Source organism: Mastigoproctus giganteus, chromosome 4, assembly GCF_048544385.1.
Source record: "Mastigoproctus giganteus isolate SK-2022 chromosome 4, ASM4854438v1, whole genome shotgun sequence".
In the NCBI taxonomy this organism is placed as follows: domain Eukaryota; kingdom Metazoa; phylum Arthropoda; class Arachnida; order Uropygi; family Thelyphonidae; genus Mastigoproctus; species Mastigoproctus giganteus.
This window is the reverse complement of record NC_143578.1, coordinates 32,667,851-32,692,038: the sequence shown is the minus strand read 5'-3', so window position 1 is coordinate 32,692,038 and position 24,188 is coordinate 32,667,851. Positions and strand designations below refer to the sequence as shown.

Sequence of the window (24,188 nt, the reverse complement as noted above, 5' to 3'; positions counted from 1 at the left end):
GAACCCACATTTTTTGATTAATGTAATTTTTATTGACTAATCTTAGTGATAAAAGCTGAATTGACTTATCAGATAAATTTACTTATCTTAGTGATAAAAGCTGAATTGACTTATCAGATAAATTGACTTATCTTAGTGATAAAACCTCAGTAAATTTTATAATTCAAAAGTTGATTGTCCTATTCTTTGGGAAGTAATTGGGTGATAAATATCCTCATAGATCATATAAATTCAAACCCGGACTAATTTCTCTGCTCAGCAGACTTCATCAAGTTGATATGCATTTTCCTCTCTGCCTAATTCCAAGCAACATTTCCTTAAAAATCGATCCCATCCTTTCATATGATCAGAGTTATTTTAACCTGACTCTATGTAATCTCTTCTGAATAACCTTTCTTTAACCTTTTAAAAATATTTGTTTATGCCAATGGAAATAAAACTTTATAAATGACTATAGATTTAATTCACATAATTATATTGTTATATATTTACAGGTACACCATGTGATAAATCTTGTACTGAAGGCTGTTGGGGTGAGGGACCTCACAACTGTCAGAAGTTTTCCAAATTACATTGCTCTCCACAGTGCCATCAAGGACGATGTTTTGGACCAAAACCTCGAGAGTGTTGCCATTTATTTTGTGCTGGTGGTTGCACTGGTCCAACTCAAAGCGATTGTCTAGTAAGAATTTCTGCTCTGATCATATGCTTTTAGGGAATTTTTTATCCTCATAATATGTATGAAAGCAGTTGTTTTGCAATTGCAATAATCTTTGCATACTTGTAATATTATGGTTTCAAAGTAGTGGTACATTTGTAATGCATTAAGATGGGATGAGATAATGCTGAAGGTGACAAACTAATAAACGTCATCATGGAATGTAGATCATGTATTATACCATTTTAACCTCCATTCGCCAAATCCGCTCCCTAGGCCGTGGCCTATCCGCGGTAAAATCAGAGAATGGGATTTTTCCTAACTTTTAGAATTCAATTTTGTTAGTATAAATAAATAAATAATAATAACCAAACAAATAATTCCTATCTGGCCACTTAGCCTCATGCAAGGAGAATCAACTTTGATTTTCTATCATTGATCCTAATTGGATGAGTTGACATCCCTGCCACTTAGAGGCGTGCCTCTACTACCCAGCAATCTGAATCTCCTTTTAAATACTTCCAAAACGTACTTATTAAAATAAGTAAATAGTCTTTTATCAGTGAACATGACATGGAGCCTCTCCTTCTCCAGATAGCCAATTGATAGTTCCAATTCCATTCTCAAGTCAACATAATTGCAGTCAAGCATAACATGCTCAGATGTCTCAAGCTCTCCACATTTACATAACCCATTTTCTTTAAGTCCAAGCTGAAAGAGTCGCAATGCCAATCCATGTCCAGTTAACAGAAACATAGAACAAAGACCAAACTGTTGCCAAGTCTTTCTTTTAGTATCAATTATATTTATTTTCGGCAAAAACATAAAGGTCTGTCGTCCTTTTTCAGATGTTTCCCATTCTATTTGCCATCTTATTTTAACTTCTTCTAAAACTCTATTCTTTTCACTTTTAACATCTGCTCTTGTATAAATTTTATCTGGTTCTGGGCAAGTTCTTATTCTTACTATCGTCTTCCTAATATTCCGTTTAGTAAGATATCCTACTCCAGCTATTAACACTACATACTGGACTGGCAACCTACCTGATATTACCTGCAAGGCTTCTGTGGACACCGTCCGACATGCCCGAGTAATCCCTAGTAATGCAAATCTTTGTGCTTGTACTAGGTGTTTTTGAATAATCTTATTCCCAATCCTATGAACCCAAGCCCCGGCAGCATAACACATTATAGGTGAAAACAAACAATCGTATAACAGATTGAGGCCTCTACCTTTTATGCCCCAATCTCTTCTAATCACCCTCCGGAGCTTGGCATATAAGGTTTTAATTTTGACTTTTAAATACTTAACGTGTTCTGTAAAGAACAAACGTTCTTCAATCATTAAACCAAGATATTTCGTTACTCGTGCATATCGAACGGCACTCCCCATCAGCCGTACAGTAGGAGCTCTATTCATGCTTAGTCTTCCCTTAAGCAACATCTGAACCGTCTAAGTGGTCGAAAGCACCTTTAAAATCAATAAATATACCTAAACAATACCGTTCCTCACTGTCCTCCACCGCTTGAAGCAATCTATATACCGCATCTTCAGTTGATGAGTCTTTCTTAAAACCATATTGGTTTTGTGATAACATATTTCTTGTTTCATATCTCATCATAAGACGGTTCATACATAATCTTTCATATATCTTACCTAAAACGGAGAGGAGAGCGATTGGACGATATGTACCAGTTTCGTTAAGCATACGATCTGTCCCTTTTATAAGTAATTTTATCTGTGCTCTCTTCCACTCATCCGGAAAGGCACCCTCTTCTAAACATCGATTATACAGATTTAAGTATAACTCTGGAGCCATTTGAAAAGATCTTTTCATCACCAATACTTCTATTTTGTCTAGGCCCGGCGATCTACCATCCTTCGCCTGGCCCATGGCCGTTGTCAGTTCTTCTAATGTAAACTGTTCTTCTGGTGTCACAATAAAATTCTGACCATCTATTTCTAAATCATTGACTTCTTCATTTTCATCTGGAAAGAGATCGTCCAATATCCTGTTCACTGATTCTTCCCAAGTTAATGTTTGACTATTTTCATTGCCGATAGTACTCATTATTTCCGATAGGCTTCTTTTATTAGTTAATAATTTAAAAATGGAATTCCATGGATCCCTAGATCCTTGTTTGCTCACATATTCCCTCCACTTATTCTGTTTAGCTTTACAGATAGCTGTAACATATTCTTTACGACAAGCTCTTCCCAAGTTAATGTTTGACTATTTTCATTGCCGATAGTACTCATTATTTCCGATAGGCTTCTTTTATTAGTTAATAATTTAAAAATGGAATTCCATGGATCCCTAGATCCTTGTTTGCTCACATATTCCCTCCACTTATTCTGTTTAGCTTTACAGATAGCTGTAACATATTCTTTACGACAAGCTTTATACATATTTTTATACATCTCACACAAATCTAAATCTCCGTTTCTTCTTACAGCCTGGAACTTTCTTCTTAAACAAAATGTTTCTCTCCTTTTTTCAGATAATTCAGTACTCCACCAGAATACTGGCCTATTAACCTTATACCTTTTCTTCATACTACAAGAACATGCATCTATTAAAATAACAGTTAATTGTTTAACATAATCATTTGATGTCAGGCCTACCCAGTTTATTTCATTGATACTACTCAAAAACACCTGCTCAAACTTTGGCCACTTTGCAGTTTTATCCATAAATCTATCAATATCATTCAGTATTCTTACTGAATCTTTTATAACACAGGAAAAAGAGATGCTATTATGATCACTAGTGGTATGATGTTCTATCACTTTCCAATTTCTAATACTATCCACAATAGAGGTAGTTGCCAAAGTTAAATCAATACATGACTGACCATGTACCGTGGAATAAGTAGGAGCATGTCCGGTCACATTTAACACCTCTACACCTGAGGCAGCAATGAATTCCTCCAGCATCACTCCTCTTTCATCGGATACATCACTACCCCACAATGGAGAACAAGCATTAGAGTCCAAGGCAACCACCACATTACAAGAGCCAACTAATTCATATAATTTATCTAAATACTTTATATGTTGTTCCATTCCCTCTGATGGCTGACAATATGTTGTAACAACATACAACTTACCACATTTCCCTATAATTTCACAACAAACATGTTTTTCATCACACAAGGATAACACTTGTGTTACAACCACTTCAGGATCTCTAATTATTATAGCCGTCATTGGATTATCACCTTTAGAAACAACTCTATATCTAATAGGATAACCTGCTACTTTACCTTTAATTACATATGGCTCCTGCAAGAGGGCTACCGAGAAATCTTCACATTCCATTATATGATTTATTTGCAATGCAACTGCCTTAGCCCTTTGTGCATTTAATTGCAAAATTTTAATATATTTATCCATAATTAATTTTTCTTTTATGAATATCTAAGGCCCTTTGATATTCAATACACTTTTTATCCACGGCAGCATGAGCAGTATCTTCATTCTTCCCTTTACAATTACAACACTCTGGATGTTTCCCTCTATTTGGACAATCTTTAAACAAATGTTCTTTAGAACAGTGACCACACCGCATCTCTCTCCGACAATACTTTGCAACATGGCCAAAAGCAAGACATTTATAACATTGAGTAATTGAGTATATCTCCTTAAATTTGTAAGCCATCCATCTCACAAATAATCTTACTCTATCCTTAACACTATTCCATAATATAGGAGATAACTGTAAAATCCAATTATTCAACTGCGTATTCTTATTCCTATTAACAGTTAAAATCTCAATATTTTCATTAAACTTCTTTTCACTTATATCACAATCTTTGAAATTTTTCACCCACAGTTGCTGCAACAATTCTTCTTTTTCTACATCCTTTTCCACATCAAATAATACAATCCTTGGATACACAGGTTTAGGCACAATATACTTTAATCCCAAATCCTGAATTTTGGAACACGATTTTAATTTTATCAAATCATCATTTGTCTCAGCTTCTACCAGTACTCCCCTATCTCTTATTGGTTTTAAATTCCGAACTTTAAGATTTGATAACATCGGCCTTATTTCTTTTAAAATATCCACTTTAACATCTTCACTTGTTTTATGTTTATCTGTTATTGCTTTTATGATGTAGATCATGTATTGTGAAAAGTACTTATAGCTGGATGTAGACGGTGTTTAAACTTATCTTGCATAAGTGGATGCAGATTTTTAAAGACAGGGCAGGCAGCCTCTTGCATTACCAGTCAGTAATGCAGTGCAAAACTAGGAAGTCTGATTTAAAAAATTGTGAATTCAAGAAGACCTAGATAGATTACTGCACATGATTTTTGGTTCTGTACATAACTAGACCATAAGGAGATGAGATTCATCAGTGTTTCAGGCAGCATCAGCAGCTGGTAACGTCATTTTGAATGAATTCTGGGATGTCAACAATTTCAGAGTGACAGAATTTTTGCTGGAAGGGTCCCCAGTGAATAACAAAAGGCATCGCATAGTTCTGATTAACAGTCTGAGGTCATCTGTCAGAAGAAATCGTGCAGATTATCTGGGAGCATGTTTGCAACACATTAATGCCTGTCCTAACCTAATGTTCCAGGTGTCAACGATTAAGGTTCTGGCCCTGGATGTCATTTCTCACTCACCAGTATTGATTGGGTATTATCTCTGAACCCTTCAAAGTAGCACTTAGAAGGACCTGTTTCGTAATGATCAGGGGGGGGGGGGGTTATGATATGCAGAATGCAAAAGGTGTTCAGCAACTAAACACTTTTTTTCATTACAGCATTGGTAAATTGTTGGGACAGGTGTAACAAGAAAGCAAGAGTGACTGGTGCCAGTTATTTGTAATATGATTGCATTATAGCAAAACACTGGTTTTCATTTGAATCAACTCATATATAATGCTAATTGCTAAGACTTTAGGGTTGCTAAGATCCACAATTATAAAAGATCCTGAGGATCTTTTATAACTGTGGATCTTAAATTCTGAAATCAGGATTTTGTTTTTATAAAAGTATATAATTTTTAGCAACCCCATTGTTCCTCTTGTCATAATGGAAACTCACCATAATAAAAGAGTAATTTTTAACTAAAAAAATACATCTTAATTTAAATTATGATTGCATGAATTGTGACATTTTGCATTTAAAAAAATTATATTATATTTATATTATCCACGATGTGCACTATTTTTTAAACTAAAGTAAAAACAAAAGTAAAAAATTAATGATTTAGATTAGTTTTTCTGAATGAAGGCGAAAACCATATTTCCTCATTTTATGAAAAGTTAAAATTAATTGTATTTAGATAAACTTTTTTTTTTGTTTCTTTTACTCTTAACGGTTGCAGATGAGATATTCTGTTAATCATGGTCACAAATAACTTCCTTAAATTTTCTCTCTCTCTCATGCATTTCAATGTTAGTTTGAAAATTGGATTAAAGAAAATTGAACTACATACAGTTTTCAAATTATTTCAAAAGTCTGCATTGAAAATATAACCCTGCAACCTTTATTACTTATAACTGAATGAAACATTTTTTTCTTTCTTTTTAATACTGATAATTGCAGTATGTTTATTGTTGAATATTGGTTTTATAGGCATGCAGAAACTTTTATGACAATGGTGTTTGTAAACAAGAATGTCCTCCAATGATGAGGTATAATCCTGCTACATATTCATGGGAAATCAATCCAGATGGCAAATATGCATATGGAGCAACCTGTGTTAAAAACTGCCCAGGTAATTTTTAACACACACACCCATTAGAAATTTAATTACATAATTTCAGTTAACTTAAAGGTCTTGAGAGTGTTAATATGCAGTAGTGAAAAGTAAAATACTATACTTAATGAAATTTTGAAAGTCTTGAAACAGTTATAATTTTATGTTTTGATGTCAAAATCTAGTTTATATATTATTGTTGTAAATCTATAGTGATACAATAAAATGAAATTCCACAAAAATACTGTGGTGTGGAAAAATGAATTTGATAAGCAACAGTGGTAGAGCAAGTGTAATATGGTTAGTAAACATTTGCCTGGCTGCTAAGGCCAGGCCTTAGCAGCCAGCAATGAGAATATCAGAATTGTGAGGGAGAAAAATGCTGAATGCAGAAAGAGGAGCAAAATAGAACAAAGCAAGTTTCTGTGATAAAGGAAAATTCATGATGTTCAAGGATTTTCCTTTTTCATTATTTTTGACTGGTAGATGCTGGCATCTGCATTGACCATAAGCACTATTTTGTAACTAATGTTTTCCCTACTGCTACTGCTGATTAGGATTCATTTTTCACAGAGCAATATAGTGCTTTTATTTTGGTTTCTGCCTATTTCATTGTAGAAGTTAAAACAATAATGTATTACTTATATATTGCAAAAAAAAAAAAAAAAAAATCTGCATTTGTAAATTAATGGCACTTTTAACCAAACTATATTTATTCAGTTGATACATAGATAAAATTTCTGTTCACTTTTAATTGTTTTCCATAAAATTACCAGGTAATGTTAAAAGTGAACAGAAATTTTGCAATGTACGAGTACTAATAATCTGTCTATTATTCTATTTTATAATAAAACAATAACTTTACTGTATGACATGGCTACAGTTTTCAGTTATGTCAGCTATATGCATAGTATTGAAATGATGAGAAATACTTTTTTTTTTTTTAAATAAAATCACAAGAATAGAGTTACAAAACAATTTTCCTGTATTGCATTGGGGTGATTTTCAGGATAGAGATTTGGCTTAAATTGTTAACTAAGAAGGATGTAGGTAACATCTAAAAGTGTAAGTTGCTTTTTTTTTGTTGTTGTTTTTATTGTTTTTTGTCTTTAATCATCAGAATTTAGTTTTATCATCTGTTTAACTTAGGATTAGTTACTAATTGTTAGCAATATTTGTTGCAATTTGTAGGTATTCGATGACATTGAATGTAATTAATCTCTGACTTATAAAAAGAAAAAAGTCTCTTTGTCAGAACTTACACCAATGAGCCAAAACATTATGACCACCTACCTAATATGGAGGCGCCTCCGTAGCCAGGTGGGCAGGAGCAGCAGAGCGTAGCACACGCTTCTTGATTAGACTGGGGTTCGAGCCTGTGACTACCAAATACGGAGGATGCGGAAAGGTCAGGGAATGACCACCGCATATCCCCGGAGCAATATGGCCTTAGTTGCTAATGCTCCTAAAAACCAAATAACAACAACAACAACGTAATATGGCATTGGTCCTCCACGTACAGCTGAAACAGCTCGTACCCGGCGAGGCATGGACGCTACAAGATTTCTTAATGTGTCTTGTGGTATCTGGTACCAACATGTAACCAGCAGATCCTTTAACTCCTGTAAGGTCTGTGGTTGAGATGCCACAGATCAGAGTTGTTGTTCCAACACAAACCACAGATGCTCGATGGGATTTTGGGGGCCAGCACAATATCTGGAAGTCTTCCTCATGTTCCGCGAACCAGTCTTGAAGAATCCGGGCGTTATGGCATGCCACATTATCCTGCTGAAAGACGGCACTGCCAGAGGGAAAGACCGTTGCCACGAAAGGGTACCTAGTCAGCAATGATGTTTAGGTAGGTGGTAGATGTCAGAGTGCTAGGCACATGGATGACTGGACCCAGGGTATCCCAGCAGAACATCACCCAAAGCATGACACCACAGCCACTGGCTTGTTTTCGTCCCACAGTGTATCCGGGTGCCATTACATCCCCAGGTAAACGATGCACACACATACCTGGCCGTCCACGCGGTGCAACAGGAAACGTGATTCATCGGACCAGACAACCTTCTTCCAATCAGTCAAGGTCCAGTTTCGATGCTCACATGCCCATTTGTAGGTGCTGTCGCCTGTGAACCCTGGTTAGCATGGGCACTCGGAGCAGCCTGCAGCTACGCAGCCTCATTTTCAGCAGAGTTTGATGTACTGTGTGTGTTGTGACACATTACTCCCATCACCAGCATTCCAATGACCATCTAGTTGTGCCACAGTTGCCCTTCTGCTGCGACATACCATCCGGGAGAACCTTCACTCATCTTGAGCATCGATGAGCTGTGGTTGTCCAACACCTTGCCAGCGGTTCGTGGGTTCTCCCTCCTTGGACCATTTTCAGTAGGTACTAACCATGGTTTATCATGAGCACCCCACCAGCCATGCCATTTCAGATATGCTCTGACCCAGTCATCTGGCCATTACAATTTGGCCTTTGTCAAACTCGCTTAAGTCCCCTGCCTTTCCCATCTGAAGAACAAGAGTAATACTGATTAACGGAGCTCAATATTAGGTATTTTTTATACCATGTACGTGTTGTAGTTCGCCTGCATATGCTTTGATTTGCATAATGACTCACTGGTCATAATGTTTTGGTTCATCGGTGTTAATTCTTCCAATTTTTTTTTTTTTTTTTTTTTTTTGAACCAGTGTGTGTGAATTTTAAATATTAAAAGTGATGTTTACTTCCCAAAATATATAGACCAAGCAGTATTTTGGGTGTCATAACAGCATTAGATATGTAATATACTTTTTTTCTCTCGTTTTAAATGTTAAAGCTGGAAATTTTAACTTTCTGAACACCTAAAAATTAATATATTGTAATTTTGTATGCTAAGTTTCTGTATCTTAATGTAAATTAGTATTAGTAGTGGCAGATGATGTAAGAAAAAACTTACAAAGCATCGCCATAAAAAAAAAAATAAAAATTCCTGCATCACCTGTCCATCTCCACTAATAATTTGTCTAATTCATCCTTGAATTCATTTGAACATGCCAATTCCACAGCAACAGACATTGCTGTGGAAGTGGCTAGTTTGAATAAACAACAGTAGTTCCAACAATCAACCACCAACTGGCTGAAGGTAAACTTCTGCTCATCTGTACTGCAACTCCCCTTCCTCAATTTGAATTTATGCCCCTCAGGTGTATATAGTTTGAGCAAGAGGAAGAATAGTCTTCCTTGGGGAGAACAGCTTTTTGTTCCCTTCACCGATCTCGTCACCCTTCTCTGCATCCGTTATAGCAGATCTACGTCCTTCCTAAAATGAGGCCTCCAGACCTGTGTGCAGTGCTCAAGATGCAGCCTAATCATGGCCTTGTACAAAAGGGTAATCACCTCCTTATCCCTGCTAGTAGAGTTCCTGTATATCATTGACAAAACCTCATCAGCAGTCCTGGCAGCATGTGTGCACTGCTCAGAGAACTTCATATCAGACTGCACAATTAACCCCAGGTCCTTTTCATTTTCCACTACCTTGAGTATAGTACTACACAGTTGATACGTTAATCTGGGATCATTACTATCCATATACTGGGCGCCTCCGTAGCCAGGTGGGCAGGAGCAGCAGTGCGTAGTACACACTTCTTGATTAGACCGGGGTTCGAGCCCATGACCACCAAATATGGAGAATGCGGAAAGGTCAGGGAATGACCACCGCATATCTCGGAGCAATATGGCCTTAGTTGCTAATGCTCCTAAAAACCAAATAATAACAACAACATATCCATATACAGTACCTTACATTTGTCAATGTTAAACTTCAACTACCATTTATCAGCTCATTGGCCTAATATTTCTAGATCTTGTTGCAGTGGCTTACCTTGATTACTGTCATTAACCACTTTGCCAACCTTTTTACCATCTGCAAACTTAGACATTAAGCATGATATATACCTTAATCAGTGGCATAACTATGCCAATGCAGCCAGTGCGGTGCATTGAGGCCCACGACTGAAAGGAAGCACATTGCCCTCCTGCCCAAAACAGAAAAAATTTAATTGAGTTAAAATGTAAGTTGTTTTTTTTTTTTTTTTTTTTTTTAGTTATGTTTACGATAAAATTTACTGTCTACGAACAATAATAAATTTTTTTTTTTTTTTTCACATGAAGCACGTTTATTATTAGCTAGCTGCAGAGCACAAGCAAAACTGCAGTGAATAGAGGTGAAATGGTATTAACATAGCTGCTGTTTCCAGTTAAAATTTTAAGAATTTGTGACTGTGGGGACCAAAATCAAATAGGGGCCTACTTATTGGATGTAGGGGCCCATTTATTGAGGGTCATTATTATTGAGTATAGTATTACTCAGTATTTTCAGGGGGGGGGGCCCACACTAAACTTTGCATTGGGGCTCACTTTTTCTAGTTACGACACCGACCTTAATCAATGTCATTAATAAATATAGAGCGCAACAGTGGGCCCAGCACTGAACTCTTGGAACTCCACTAGTAACATTAGAAGAGAAGTGTATGTTAATAACCACTGTGTCTTCTTCTGCTCGACTATCCATTTATCCATAGCAGTAATTTGTCCTTAATGCCATCAAGGTGTTCCTCAAAAAAAAAAAAAAAAAATTGTTTATTACAATCAGCTGTCTTTAATATTTAGCTTAATTTTTAATATAGCATTAAATTAAATATATTAAATATTAAAATAAAATTTATTAAAATATATATTAAAATTAAATGTTAAAATATATTACTAAGAATATCTAAATTATATTAAGGTGGGCAAAAGTCACTCCCCCCCCCCCAATAATTGGATAAAATTATGGATTCAGGAGAGCAATATATCATCAAACTGCCACTCAATGAATGCAGTTCAGTTAGTTGATTAAAGGGGAAAGAGTTCTGTTCAACTTTAATCTAGCTCTTATTCTCTATTAATTACTAAGAATATCAGTCTTTCTTATATTAATGGTATAATTTTGATGGAAAACGTTTTATAATATATATTAAATATCTTGGAGTACATTTTATATAAAGTTCAAAATTTGCAAAGCTCAGATATTTGTATATTTCATATGCAAATTTGAAAATATTTAAGAAAATTTTCTTATTTTTAATTTTTGCCAGAGCACTTATTAAGGGATAGTGGTGCTTGTGTGAGATCATGCCCATCTAATAAAAAAGCACAAAAAGGTGAATGTGTGCCCTGTGAAGGACCATGCCCAAAGAGTGAGTTTTTTGTTTTGGAATGCTTATTAATGGGTCTTAACATTTTTATAAAACAGTATACATTTGATAAACTCTAGAAAGAATTTAATTATAAAGATAAAAATATATGAATATATATAAAATACTTATATTTAAGTGAATGAGGTATGAATAGAAAATGAGATGCTATTGTCAATGTATAGATTGCCAGTGCTTGAGAAATAAAGAATAGTAAGAAGAAATAAGAGAGGAAAAGTAGTGTTATATACATTTGAAGTAAAATGAAAATACTAATGTAATGATTAGCAGTATATTAGAAAAATTATAGATACTATAATGATAATGCCAGTAATGGTGGGGGGGGGTTATAACCCTCCTGTTCATAAACACATCTTCTTTATACTTTAAGGTGTAATTCCTTAACCAGTGCTGTAATTTACCTTTTCTGTCTTTACAGTCAACTGTGCCCAAAAAGTATAAATTTTCTTTCATTTGTGTGTGTGTGTGTGTGTAAAATATACATTAAGACACATCACAGGAATTTGAAGAAAAAACAAACTAGGTTTCTATTGATACCTATCATTTACAAGTACAGTATTGACACTGAATTGTTATTTGGTGACATTTAGTATTAATAGTAGCAAATGATGCAAGAAAGCAAGCTTATATGGCATCATCGCCAAAAAAAAAAAAAAATGTACCAGGTACATGAGTTGCTGCCCTCTACTCTGAGACTGATAGTGTCACTGATGTCACAATGGCAGCCATTAAAACGTCCTTACTGCAGGAACTCATAAAACTGGCACAGTAAAATAAAACATTATTGAAACTGGTACAGTAAAATAAATAAAAAAAAGTATTGCTGCATCATTTTTATTGAAAAAATAATTTTAGTACAATGAAATACAATGAATGGAATTTTTCATTGTACTAGTGTACAATGAAATAATTCATATAAAATATAATAACACTAAAATTATTGGTTTGTGGTAACTGAAATAAGATATATAATTTTGACACTCAAGTGATTTTAATTCCCAAGTGAATATTCCATCGATTGTCGTTCCCTTACGTGTAGTATTTACTAAAGTATTTGACTTGATATCTAAATTGAAGACATCTTTCATAAATTTACAAAACTTCTTTCCAGCCTCAGAATTTAATTCAATATTGAAATCGCCAGCGAGAACTATAGGTATACAATCCAGTGGCTCTTCAAATAATTTTGCACCTTCAGTGGAATACGGCATCAAATTCTTGTTTATGAATTTTTTAAATTATATCTAACGACATCCCTGGATTGATGTATATGGCAACGATGAAAATAGATTCACTATTGAATTTGCACAAAGATCCACAAATGTCTCCAATTTCATCTGATACCACTGTTGCATTGCTGCTATTGTGTTGTGCAAAGATATCTGGTGTACTGATAGTTGAACTAAAGGATAGTTGAATCTTCAAGTTGATATATCACAATACCACCACTACGAACATCTGACCTTTTAAATTGAGTCACACATTGGAATGGTTTAAGTAATATATGTTCATCATTATTCAACCACATTTCACATAATGTCAATATTTTGGATTGCTGCAAGATTGTGTCCATTTCAATATCTAGTATATAGATATACCACTTTGTATGAAATCTTGCAGTTCATCCTGTAGAGATGGTAGCTTATTATTTTTCAAGTGATCTAGTTCAGCACGAAGTTCTATATTACTAGTAGCTTTGCTGTGGTGAAATGTGAAATCATCGTGAGGATTTGTAATATATAAACCTTGCAATGAGGTCACTTGAGATAATGCCACATATACAAGTTGCTGTTGATGATCTTTTCATAATTATATATAACTTTGTCGAAGGTCCCTCCTTGAGATTTATGTATAGTCAAAGCACAAGCAGATACTAAAGGAAATTGTTTTTTTTTTTTTTTTTTTTTGGTAGTTGTTGGCGCATCAGCTTCTGTGGCCATAATGCACCTCCCAAGGTTTATGCAGTACTTTGATCCAAACCCGAGGCGGGATTCGAACCCGCGACCTTTAGGTTGCCAGGCAGGCACTTTACCCACCCGGCTAGCCCGGTCGGCAAAGGAAATTGTGTACGTCTACATGTTAATTTCCTATTGTTCTTGAATGAAATCGTAGTTGATTGTTTTATAATAAGTATGGATTGACTAGGTAAATGTTTATCTTTCACATATTGTTTATAACGAGATTGAAGATTATGTCCTATATTTGACTCGGGGAACTTCATCTATACCCGTTTAACAGTTTCATCGTACTCAAATTCTAAATATACTAAAGTACTGATTGCACCATTTACCAATCCATTGACCACATCTATATTTGTAGTAATCATGTACTGTTTTCCTTTCAATAATGGTAGAATGTATGGAAGTCATGCAGTTTCAGTCACTAACATTTTATGAATTTTATTTTGAATCCCTTGCGGACATAAATTAGTAGCATCTTCTTTAGTAACAAATCTCGATTCTATAATTTTAAGTTCATCTGGTAATAATACTTCTCCATTGCCTATTTTTGTAAGAATTTTAGAAAATGTACTATCAGACTGTCAAACAACTTGTACTAATTCATGAAATTGTAGTGAATGCGATAATTCTGGAGCAATCTCTTATGACTTGTTTATAAATTCTTTCAATTCCAATATAAAACGAGTAATGTTAGTTGTTATTCCTACTGATTTAAATGCAATTTGCAAATTTTCTGCGGTACGCATTTGCATAATTTTTATTGCTATATACAGTAAACCCTCGATTTAATGGACTAATAGGGGAGAAGGGGTGTCCATTAATGCCGAAAGTCCGTTAAATCGAATGTAACCTGGGCATTTTTTATTGTTCTTAATGTAAAAAAAAAAAGCTTTAATACAATATACAGTACTATGCAATATAAAATTATATTGCAATTTGGCCTCTGATTTTCAGATATTAGAAACAGTTTTTTTTTTTATGCCGTAAATTTCACAAACTGAGACGCCTTGTTCTAATTTATACCACTTTATATGAAATCTTGCAGTTCATCATGTAGAGATGGTAGCTTATTATTTTTCAAGCGATCTAGTTCAGCACGAAGTTCTATATTACTAGTAGCTTTGCTGTGGTGAAATGTGAATAGTGTCCCGAGTCACGTTCAGCTCGCAAGTCACCGCCTACTGTTATATGTAATCTGGGAAAACAGCTATTTGGACACGTTTTCAGAAAGAATGAAAAACAGTTTCCTGAATTTGATTATAAAAATAAAAGTAAGTAATTATCAAAACATAATGGAAATAGGTAATTATTATTAATTTTTAATTAATAATAACACTGAAGTTTTGTATAACCTAAAAAAAATAATATGATCGAGATTAATATGTACATTACCATATTATTATTTGTCTGGTCCATTAAATCCGAAATCCATTATGTCGAGGTCCGTTAAATCGAGGGTTTACTGTATAGCAAATGTTGGGGAGTTACTCCACGACGATCAGATCTACGAATTTCACTCAATGGCATCATAAAGGGAGTAATTTTCAATCCATTTTTAAATTTTCGTGCATGTCCCAAATATAACTGGAAAAGAAAGTTCTTCTGCATGCATATCAAATATGAAACTTGTTGGAGATCATTTCTGACCCGGTGCTATACATAAATATTTATCTTCAGACCATAATAATGTTTGTTGTTGACTTAACATGGGGTGTCTGTGGATACAGCAGGAAACATACAGAATTTCAACTGACTTGCACACTGCTGTATGTAGGAGTGTTGAAAAAAGATGTCATTTATGCATGTGTGCTGGAGGAGGATGTTTTGAACATCTTAAATGAGTTTTCCTAATGTATAATATGACCATTAAATAAAAAAGATTTAAATTTATTATCAAATTCACAAATTATTGATTGTTAAAGTGTGTATACATAATTCTGACTTTCCCTCTACATTAAATGTATTTTCGGAATAAAGTTTAATCCTTATTTTCCGTCTTTCACAGACTGCCAGGGAGTTGAAGTTTTACATACAGGTAATATTGAATCATTTAGAGGTTGTACTATTATTGAAGGATCAGTGACAATTTTAGACACCACCTTCAGTGGCTTTCAAGAAGTCTATCAAAAGTAAGTCGATTTTCATTTTGATAATCTGCAAGGTGTGATCAGAAAGTTCATGGACTGACTTTATCTTGAAATTGCTGTGTTGTAGCAAAGTTGTGATTTGTTGCAACATCTTCTGTGACCCATCTAGACATAGTGCTGCATAAATTATTTATCTATCTTCAGTCAGTCTGAATTGTCATGCATTGAATAGACAGTGTTCTATGTGTTTAAGTGATTTTACTGAGTATTGAATTTGTATAAAATTTTGTTTCAAATTAGAGAAAAAGTGGAACAGAAACTCACACAGTGTTAAAAACAGCTTTTGGAAATTGTGTCATTCAAAGGCTTTTCAGTGGTTTCTACAGTTTAAAGAGGCTGCTTGTCTATCAAAGATGATCTTGGTTCTGGCCACCTTTCAGCTTTCTTATAGAACATGTCAATTGATTTTAACACAAGGTTTGGGAATACAATGTGTTTCAGCCAACTTTACTGATCTCACAGAAACCAGCAAGTTTCTGCATGGCAAGATCTTTATCTATGTGCTAGTGCTGACCCACACTTTTTTCTATCATTACTGGTAGCAAATCACTATCATCTGGGAAAAAAAGCCTAGGCCTCTCAGTGGAGGACTTAGTCTTCGCCAAGGTCCCAAAAAAGAAAGATTATCCAATCAAATTTGATCATGCTTATCATATTTTTTGACTTGCAGAGCATTATTCTTTATGAATTTGTTCTGCATGGTAAAACAGTGAGTCATGAATACTAAAAAATGGTTCTATGGTGATTGTGCAATGCTGCTTGGAGAAATGGCTGGGAAAGTGGGCTTCAGGATTTGGTTCTTGCATCATGAACACTTGGCACTTTCCAGTCAAGAATTTTTTTGCAAAGCAGTCCATCACTGTGGTCTACTAATTTGCATACTTACTAGATTTAGATCTTTGTAATTTTTTTGTTTCTCAACCTTAAAGCCACCTTGAAAGGTCATAATTTGCAGTGACTGGAAATTATTCAGAATATGACACAAGCAATATTAGCAATTCCAAAAGAAGCTTATCAGGAATGTTTCCAAAAGCTGTAGAAGCATTTGAATTGGTGTGTATAATGTCAGGGATTTCAAAGGAGATCCATCTGAATAGCCAGTAAACTTTTTCATTTACGAAATATTAGTTTGGTCTCTGAAGTTTTTGATCATACCTCATACTTTTTTTGCTAAGAAACATCGAAATAAATAAATTTTAGAATTATAAAATACACTGGTTATATCTCTTTGTTCCAAGACACTTTCTAATCAAGTAATTTTGTTTTTTTTCTGTTGCTCACACCACTGTTATTCAGCTGTGGTTTCTGTATTTATATAATGATGTAAAAATATATGTAGTAAAAGTAAAATATTTTTATTTTTTTTTTTTTCATTTTAAATTTTAAAATAAATATTGAATACTGCTATATAATTGCCTTGTCACACAAGGTGTTTGAAAAAGACAATATATACTTTGTTAAAATTTCATGTTTCATTTTATGTTAGAAAAAGTGTTATATAAAATTTTCATTGTAGTGTGTCTTTACATATTTTCTTTTTCTGTTTTTATTAGCTTCACTTTTGGACCAAGATACTCCAAACTGCATCCTAATTCATTAGAAGTTTTTAGTACATTAAAGGAAGTAACAGGCTTTATTAGCATTCAGGCATCACATGCAGATTTCAAAAATCTCTCATATTTTAGGAACCTTGAAATTATTGGTGGAAGACAGCTCACTGAGTAATTAATTCTTTCATTCATTAATAATTTTTATTCATTTTAATAATCATTAAAATTTAATTTCCTGATGCAGGAGTTCTCAAACTTTGTAATACCACAACTACTCCCTAAAATGAAAAATGCCCTGCCCCATAAAACTGATGGTTTCATTTGAGTTACAATTGGGCAAAAAATAAATTTACTACTTTTATTAATTAAATTTTAAGCTGTATAATAAATAAAACAATGATAAAACCTTACAACTTTATAAAATAAAACCATTACACTGAAAATAAACAAAAAAATCTCATTTAAAACCAGAAGTAAAATTTTTAAAACTGTGAACCCCTCTAAGTTGCTTGTTACTGTTCCCAGTGGTCTCACCCCACAGTTTCAGAATCCCTGTTGTAATAAATTAAAATGTTCTTAATGTTTTTCATTTTATTTTTTAATATGCTTCAACAAATTTATAATCAGATAAGAATTTTTCATGTATTTGTATAAAAACAAAATTTTTTATTCAGTTTTTTTTTTCCCCTTTTTTATTTCTGCTTTCACAGAATTTCCTTTTTTTATTTTTTTTAAGTAATAGTCACTAAACATCATGGCTGTAAATAAATAAATATGGTGATATTTTGAAAACAAATTTTCTGCACAAAGAATTTAATTTTTTTTGCAAACCAATTTTTCAATGTTGGAAAGGAATTGAATGATCTGTTATGGCTGCATTCACTGACTAGAGTTTCTCTAATAGCATACTTAATAGAATTTAAGATTATTAAAAAAAATTCTATATATAATAATATGTCTGACTTAGTTTAGTTCGGTATTGGCTTACACATTTACTTTTTTCACTTCTAATTTTTTTAGATATTTTGCCGCATTATACATTGTCAAGACATCACTAGAATCTTTAAACATGCGTTCTTTGAAAAAAGTTAGTTCTGGAAGTATAGCAATTCTGGAGAATGATGACTTGTGTTTTGCTGATAAAATTAACTGGAGAAAAGTTATGCGTTCTGATACACACAATATTCTTCTTCAAAATAATGCTGAAAAATCACAGTGTGGTAAGTTTTCTGTTTTCCCAGTTACATTTTAGTCTGTTTTTTGTTGTACTTTTAGTATTTTTAGAATTGTGCTGATTTCCTCCCCACCCCCAATTATCAAAACTGAGATATGAAAAATGGTAATATTAATGGGGCTTAGATACTTGTTATTCTGCATTTAATGGCAAATATGTAACCACATATCTGTACTGGTAATGAGGCTCTGTACTGTTGCATTGTTTATTCCGGACTGTCAAGAAAAAAACCCAAGTTTTCTGTGCGTATATTTTTTTTTTTTTTTTTTTTTTTTTTTTTATTATATATTACATTGGCATTGGTGAACTTGGCATCATTAAACATATGAGTTTTATTATTCAAGAAAACATGGATATATAGGGATCACATTTGTTTAATTTGATATTTGGACACATAATCACATATTGAACAAATATATGTTCAATATGTGATCTCTGTATGTCGAAGACAATTCATTGACATCAGTTGAAGTTTACCATCGCTACATCTAGTGTTTTTCCAGAGATGCCTTCAACAAAAGCTGTAATTTCACCTTTCAATTTTTTTCACAGCATCTGAATTATTCCTGTAGACATTGTCCTCAGGAAATTTTGCAGTGATTCAGATGTATTAAGTAGAGTTGAAGGATTAAGCTCATCTATGTGTAATGAAAAACAAAAATTAATTTTTTTATAATTTGCCATTAACTTGAAACATGCAATGAAATTTTAAAAATGCAACTTACAAAGAGCATTTTAATTTGCATAAAATTATTAAAAAATACAAAATGCAATAATTACTTTAGTAAACTTTGCATTTTAATTTTTTCGTGCTTTAGTTATTCTAAATTCATTAATTGTGTGTCATCCATTTAAGTGTTTTCTGAAATCCATTTCTGTTTCCAATACTGTAAGATCACGAAGTCATTCCTGAAGCATTGTAGATTTAAAATAATGCATAATGAATTTTAAGAAGATCCTTTCTCCAGTTGTAACAGAAATTGAAAGAGCCAGAAAACTTCCCAATCCAATTACGATATTTAGCTATATTTTATTAAATTATGGGCTCATATTATCATTTTAACATTTTTTTTTTGGATAAGAATGGCTGATTTGTAATGCTTTAGTGATTAGAACTCTTTAAAAAGTTCATTGATTTTTATATCACTTTCAATTAAAGACACATCTGTTAATTTTATATGCATATTACTGAAATATGAATTAAGGTCTTCATATATAACTATAAATGATAAAAATTACTTACTTTTAATATGATAAGAATGAGAATATTTTCATTATTTACTGTTGTAAACTGTTGGGATTTCAGTAATGAAGATTTATTATAAGTGTAAATTGTACTACCCTTGTGGCTTTCCACCCACATGTCTATCATGCAATCCCTTCTCATATGAACTATTCTGAGTAGTGTGAGATATCAATTTTAGATGACCTTAACATTAAAATTTTCCTTCAGAAAATGAAGAATAACATTCTTTGATCTTGCTTCATCTTGTTGGAAGCTATTTGTTATTGGAAAGTCTCACTGTGCCTTCTGAGAGATATGGTGTTTCCCTGTATTTAATGGCAGCTTAATTAGCACAAGACATTGTTGTGTGCCACTTATCTGGTGAGGCTCTGGGTTGATTCTTTTTGATGCCTGGTATAACTTCTGAAGTACTCTTCATTCAAAGCTGTAGTTAGTCGATCTTGGTGGGCTAGAGTTCCACCTCTGAGTTATTCTGGGCTTTTCAACCTGAATTACATGCAGTTTGGTCTATGAACACACACTTCTACAGACATAATGCACTTAGTTATGAGCACACACTTGGAGGCCATTAATATCAAATATAATGTATAAAAAGATAGGAGAGATGCAGTAAAATTAGTAAGTTTGATGTCTTGTGGTTTTGATGCTTTGTTTTGTTTTGTATTAAGGAGCAGAAAAGTAGTATTATTCATTGGTTGCAGCCCTTAATATCCAGATATTAAACACTGAAAAATATTGAAGTAGAATATCTACCTTGAAATTCTACAGGTGTAGAATTTCAAGATAGAAACCTTGAAATTCTACCATTAGACCAGTTGAAAAAAAAAATCTGTTTGTTGTTGTAATACTCGAAATAGATAATTTGATTACAAACTTGTCATATTGTGGGAGAAAGTACTAATAGATTGCATCTGTTAATGCATAGTTTTATTATAATGATAGTGTGGAAGAATGAGAAGAGTAAAAAAAAATTATGTCTGAAGGGCAGTGTGTTTTAAGAAAGCTGAAGATTATAAACAGTTCCAAAGGCTATTTATTTTTATTTACCACATTTGTCGCCTTATAAGATGCTGCAGTGTGGAAGATGCACCCTAATTTTAGAAAGGTAAATTTAAGAAAAACTTTTGAGAAAAATTTATTGTTAATACAATGGAAATTTAAAATATCAATAAAAAATAAAACCAAAAAGCCAATAAAGAAAAGTGTATAGGATTATTACTGTTATTATTTTAGTATTATTCAACTTCAGATTGATTACTGACTTGATCATCATTATCCTCAACATTATCATAATCATCATTATCATCATCCTCTTTACTAGTATCATTGTCCCTCTCATACAATAAATGACCTTCAGTGCCATCCATTGCATTACTTATACTGCATTACTTCAGACTATTCTAGTTCTTGTGTGTAAACTTAACCAGTTTTTTTTCACGAAGCAATAACACCAAGATTCAGTTCCTTTAAAGTCGTGTATCCCAGTATCAGCTGCTCATTTTCGTGCTTCCACTAGTATCATTTTAGTATTCACTGCAATGGAACTTAGAGACCCACATCTCTAAGTTCCATTATCCAACTACACAAGTTTTCTTCCAAATTTGGCCATTTAGGTGGAATTCTACGAAGGTTGTGCTTTGTTTTATCAGCTTCTTGTAATAAAACTTCCTGCTTCTTCCATTGATGAACCATCTTCTCAGTAGGCAGTGGTCCAAAATTTCATTCTGCTGCTCTACTCCCATGTTCTTTGACATATTGATTAGGGCTTAAATATATAACTGGAATTCACTTGCTACTCCAGCCTGGCAATTACTGAAAAGTGTACTAATGTATAGTAGTTACCTATCCGTTAACTACTATACATTAACTCTCGGTTTTGTGCATGTGCTGCTTTGCCACTTTTGGCTTCTAAGATGCAGGGAGTGTTGTGTTTTTTTTTTTTTTTTTTCCATTAGGTATTTATGAGGAAAAAAGTGTCTTATAAGCAGACAAATATGGTATTTCTTTATTTCAAATATTATTTCAGTGTAGATGAGGAGTTATGGTATGCAATGAAATGCATGATTATAAATTAATTGAACTTAGAAAAATTATTACTTTAACTAATAAAGAAAATGGTTCCTTTAATGTCACTTCATTGCCCCAAATATAAAATTTGTGCCATGCCACTAATGCATTAGTAGAAGATATGCTTTAATGCTCTGAATTTTATAAATGACATTAGCAGAAAACTGTTGGATTGGGGAGGGAAAGGTGAATAGATTACTTGATCTTCTCTGGAAAATTTCCATTTATCATCTCATATAGTTAATTCATAATTTTTCTATTTTAACTCTATTGATTCTTCCATTCCCCCCCAGAAAAATTTCTGGAATGCACCTGTGTAAAATCAAAAATAATATTATGAAGTGGAGTGTTTTTTTTGTTATGAAAAACATTTAAAAAATATATCAACAGTGGACACTGGATGCCTTAAAAAAATAAATTTGTTATACTTTCTTACTACTGTATTTTTTTTTTTTTTTTTTTTATTATTTCCTATTATAATGAACTTCTCTTGTTTATTATTTTAACTTATTTTAGGAGATAAATGATTATTGATATTGCATTTCCTATGCACCACTATAAATCAGTTCAGTATGACAGAATTAATGAAGATTATTGATTCATACCAGTGAAATGGTATGAATTTATAATATTAATTTTATAGTTTCATGAAATTTTATAATTTACAAACCTCTTCTTTAGGAAGCCCTAAGATTAACATCAGTTACATGACATCTTTTTATATTAAAAGATTGATGTCATTTACCAGGGGTGGCCGAGCTTAGTAATACTGACAGCCACATATGATAATCTTTTTTAAGGCTTTGAGAGTTTGTACGCCTTCAAAAAAAATAAAATATAGCTAAAATGAGTAGTGAATTATGAAAATACTATTGTATAATTTCATAAATGGGGAAAAAAATTAAACTGAAACTGAACTGGTCATTTTCATGTACAGCCCTCTTTAACTTTTTTACTCTGTACTCAGCACAACTTTTTAGTTCCTTTTACTTTTTTTTTTTTCTTTCCCTTTTTTGTACATGATCAGTTTTAGATGTCTTAATGGCAACTGCATTTACAATCACTTGATATTCAGTTGGTACTCATGAGTCTCTTTTCGTTGCTGTTCTTTTTTTCTCCCATTTCCTGTTAAAGTATTATTTTTAAACATGAATGTTTCAAAATAATTCATGTTTGAAACATGGAATGAATGTTTTCAGTCCACATTTCTCTGAGAGCCACAGTTCAAGTGTCAAAATGCTGCAGTCTGGCCATCCTTGTTATATACTAGAATCTTAAAATGCACTGACAAATTTTAATCTAGATTTCTATAGTGTGGTAATGAACATTAACTTGTTGTAATTTTTATAGTAAAGAAGAACCTGTTATGCTTTTCACAATGTTCTGATGATGGATGTTGGGGGCCTGGACAAGATGAATGCCTTTCATGTAGAGGTTATCAGCTGGGAGATACTTGTGTGAAAAGTTGCAGCACTTCTGAAGGGTATTTATAAGTGAAAATTTTACTGCATCCTTTTTTTTTTAAAAAAAAAACTGTACAAATTAAAGTTATATATAGATGTTATTTATCTGAAATGCATTACATTACATTATACCAAAGTATGGAATATAAATTTATGAGGGATGATCAAAAAAGACTAATTTTACTACCCAAAATGTTATTAATGAAATGATTATTAATGAAAACTATATACAGTAAACTTATTAGCCGTTAACCTTCAACATAAAAAAAAAAAAAAAAAATATATATATATATATATATATATATATATATATCTCTGTAGGCCTGCAGTTACTTCTGAAAAACAGCATCAGACTCAAACATGGATAACATATCCGCAAGGAAGATAATTAACAAACTGCAAGTGATGCAGTGACTTAAAGATTTTAGAACTATAAGCATAGTACTGCATATGTCAAAGATAATGCTAAGAATATTAAATAGAAGGATGGAGGAAACCATGTGGAAGGACAGTTTGATTTCAGGAGGGAATGGAAACAAGGGATGCAATAAATGTGATATGACAATGTTGACAGAAGGACATATGGAAGTGAAAAAAGACATTGTATATGTTTTTATAGATTTGGAGAAGGCTTTTAATTGAGGAGACTGGGTTAAATTATTGAATATACTGAAAAGGATTGGAAGGACGGATTGATTGATTGATTTAGAGATTTCTTAGGTGCATCGGCAACTATGGCCATAGTGCGCCAGTGGAAGGACAGAAGAATGGTTAACAGATTAATTGTATTGGGGACAAGAAGTAGTAGTTAGGATAGAAAAAGGTAACACTGGTAATGTAAAGATAGTAAGAGGTCTAAGATAAGGGCATGTCTGTCCTTGACTTTATTTAAC

At 33.0% G+C, this 24,188-nt stretch overlaps 1 protein-coding gene across 1 annotated transcript in view; it reads left to right on the top strand.

Moving 5' to 3' along the window:
• LOC150086583 (epidermal growth factor receptor-like) overlaps positions 1 to 24,188 on the top strand; it is a 296,301-nt gene that overhangs the window by 196,518 nt on the left and 75,595 nt on the right. The window contains exons 5-11 of the mRNA XM_090371468.1: positions 495 to 682; positions 6,254 to 6,395; positions 11,508 to 11,609; positions 15,594 to 15,717; positions 17,289 to 17,456; positions 18,306 to 18,505; positions 23,183 to 23,315. Coding sequence (XP_090227594.1) covers positions 495 to 682; positions 6,254 to 6,395; positions 11,508 to 11,609; positions 15,594 to 15,717; positions 17,289 to 17,456; positions 18,306 to 18,505; positions 23,183 to 23,315 — 1,057 coding nt within the window. The remainder of the gene's footprint in view (positions 1 to 494; positions 683 to 6,253; positions 6,396 to 11,507; positions 11,610 to 15,593; positions 15,718 to 17,288; positions 17,457 to 18,305; positions 18,506 to 23,182; positions 23,316 to 24,188) is intronic.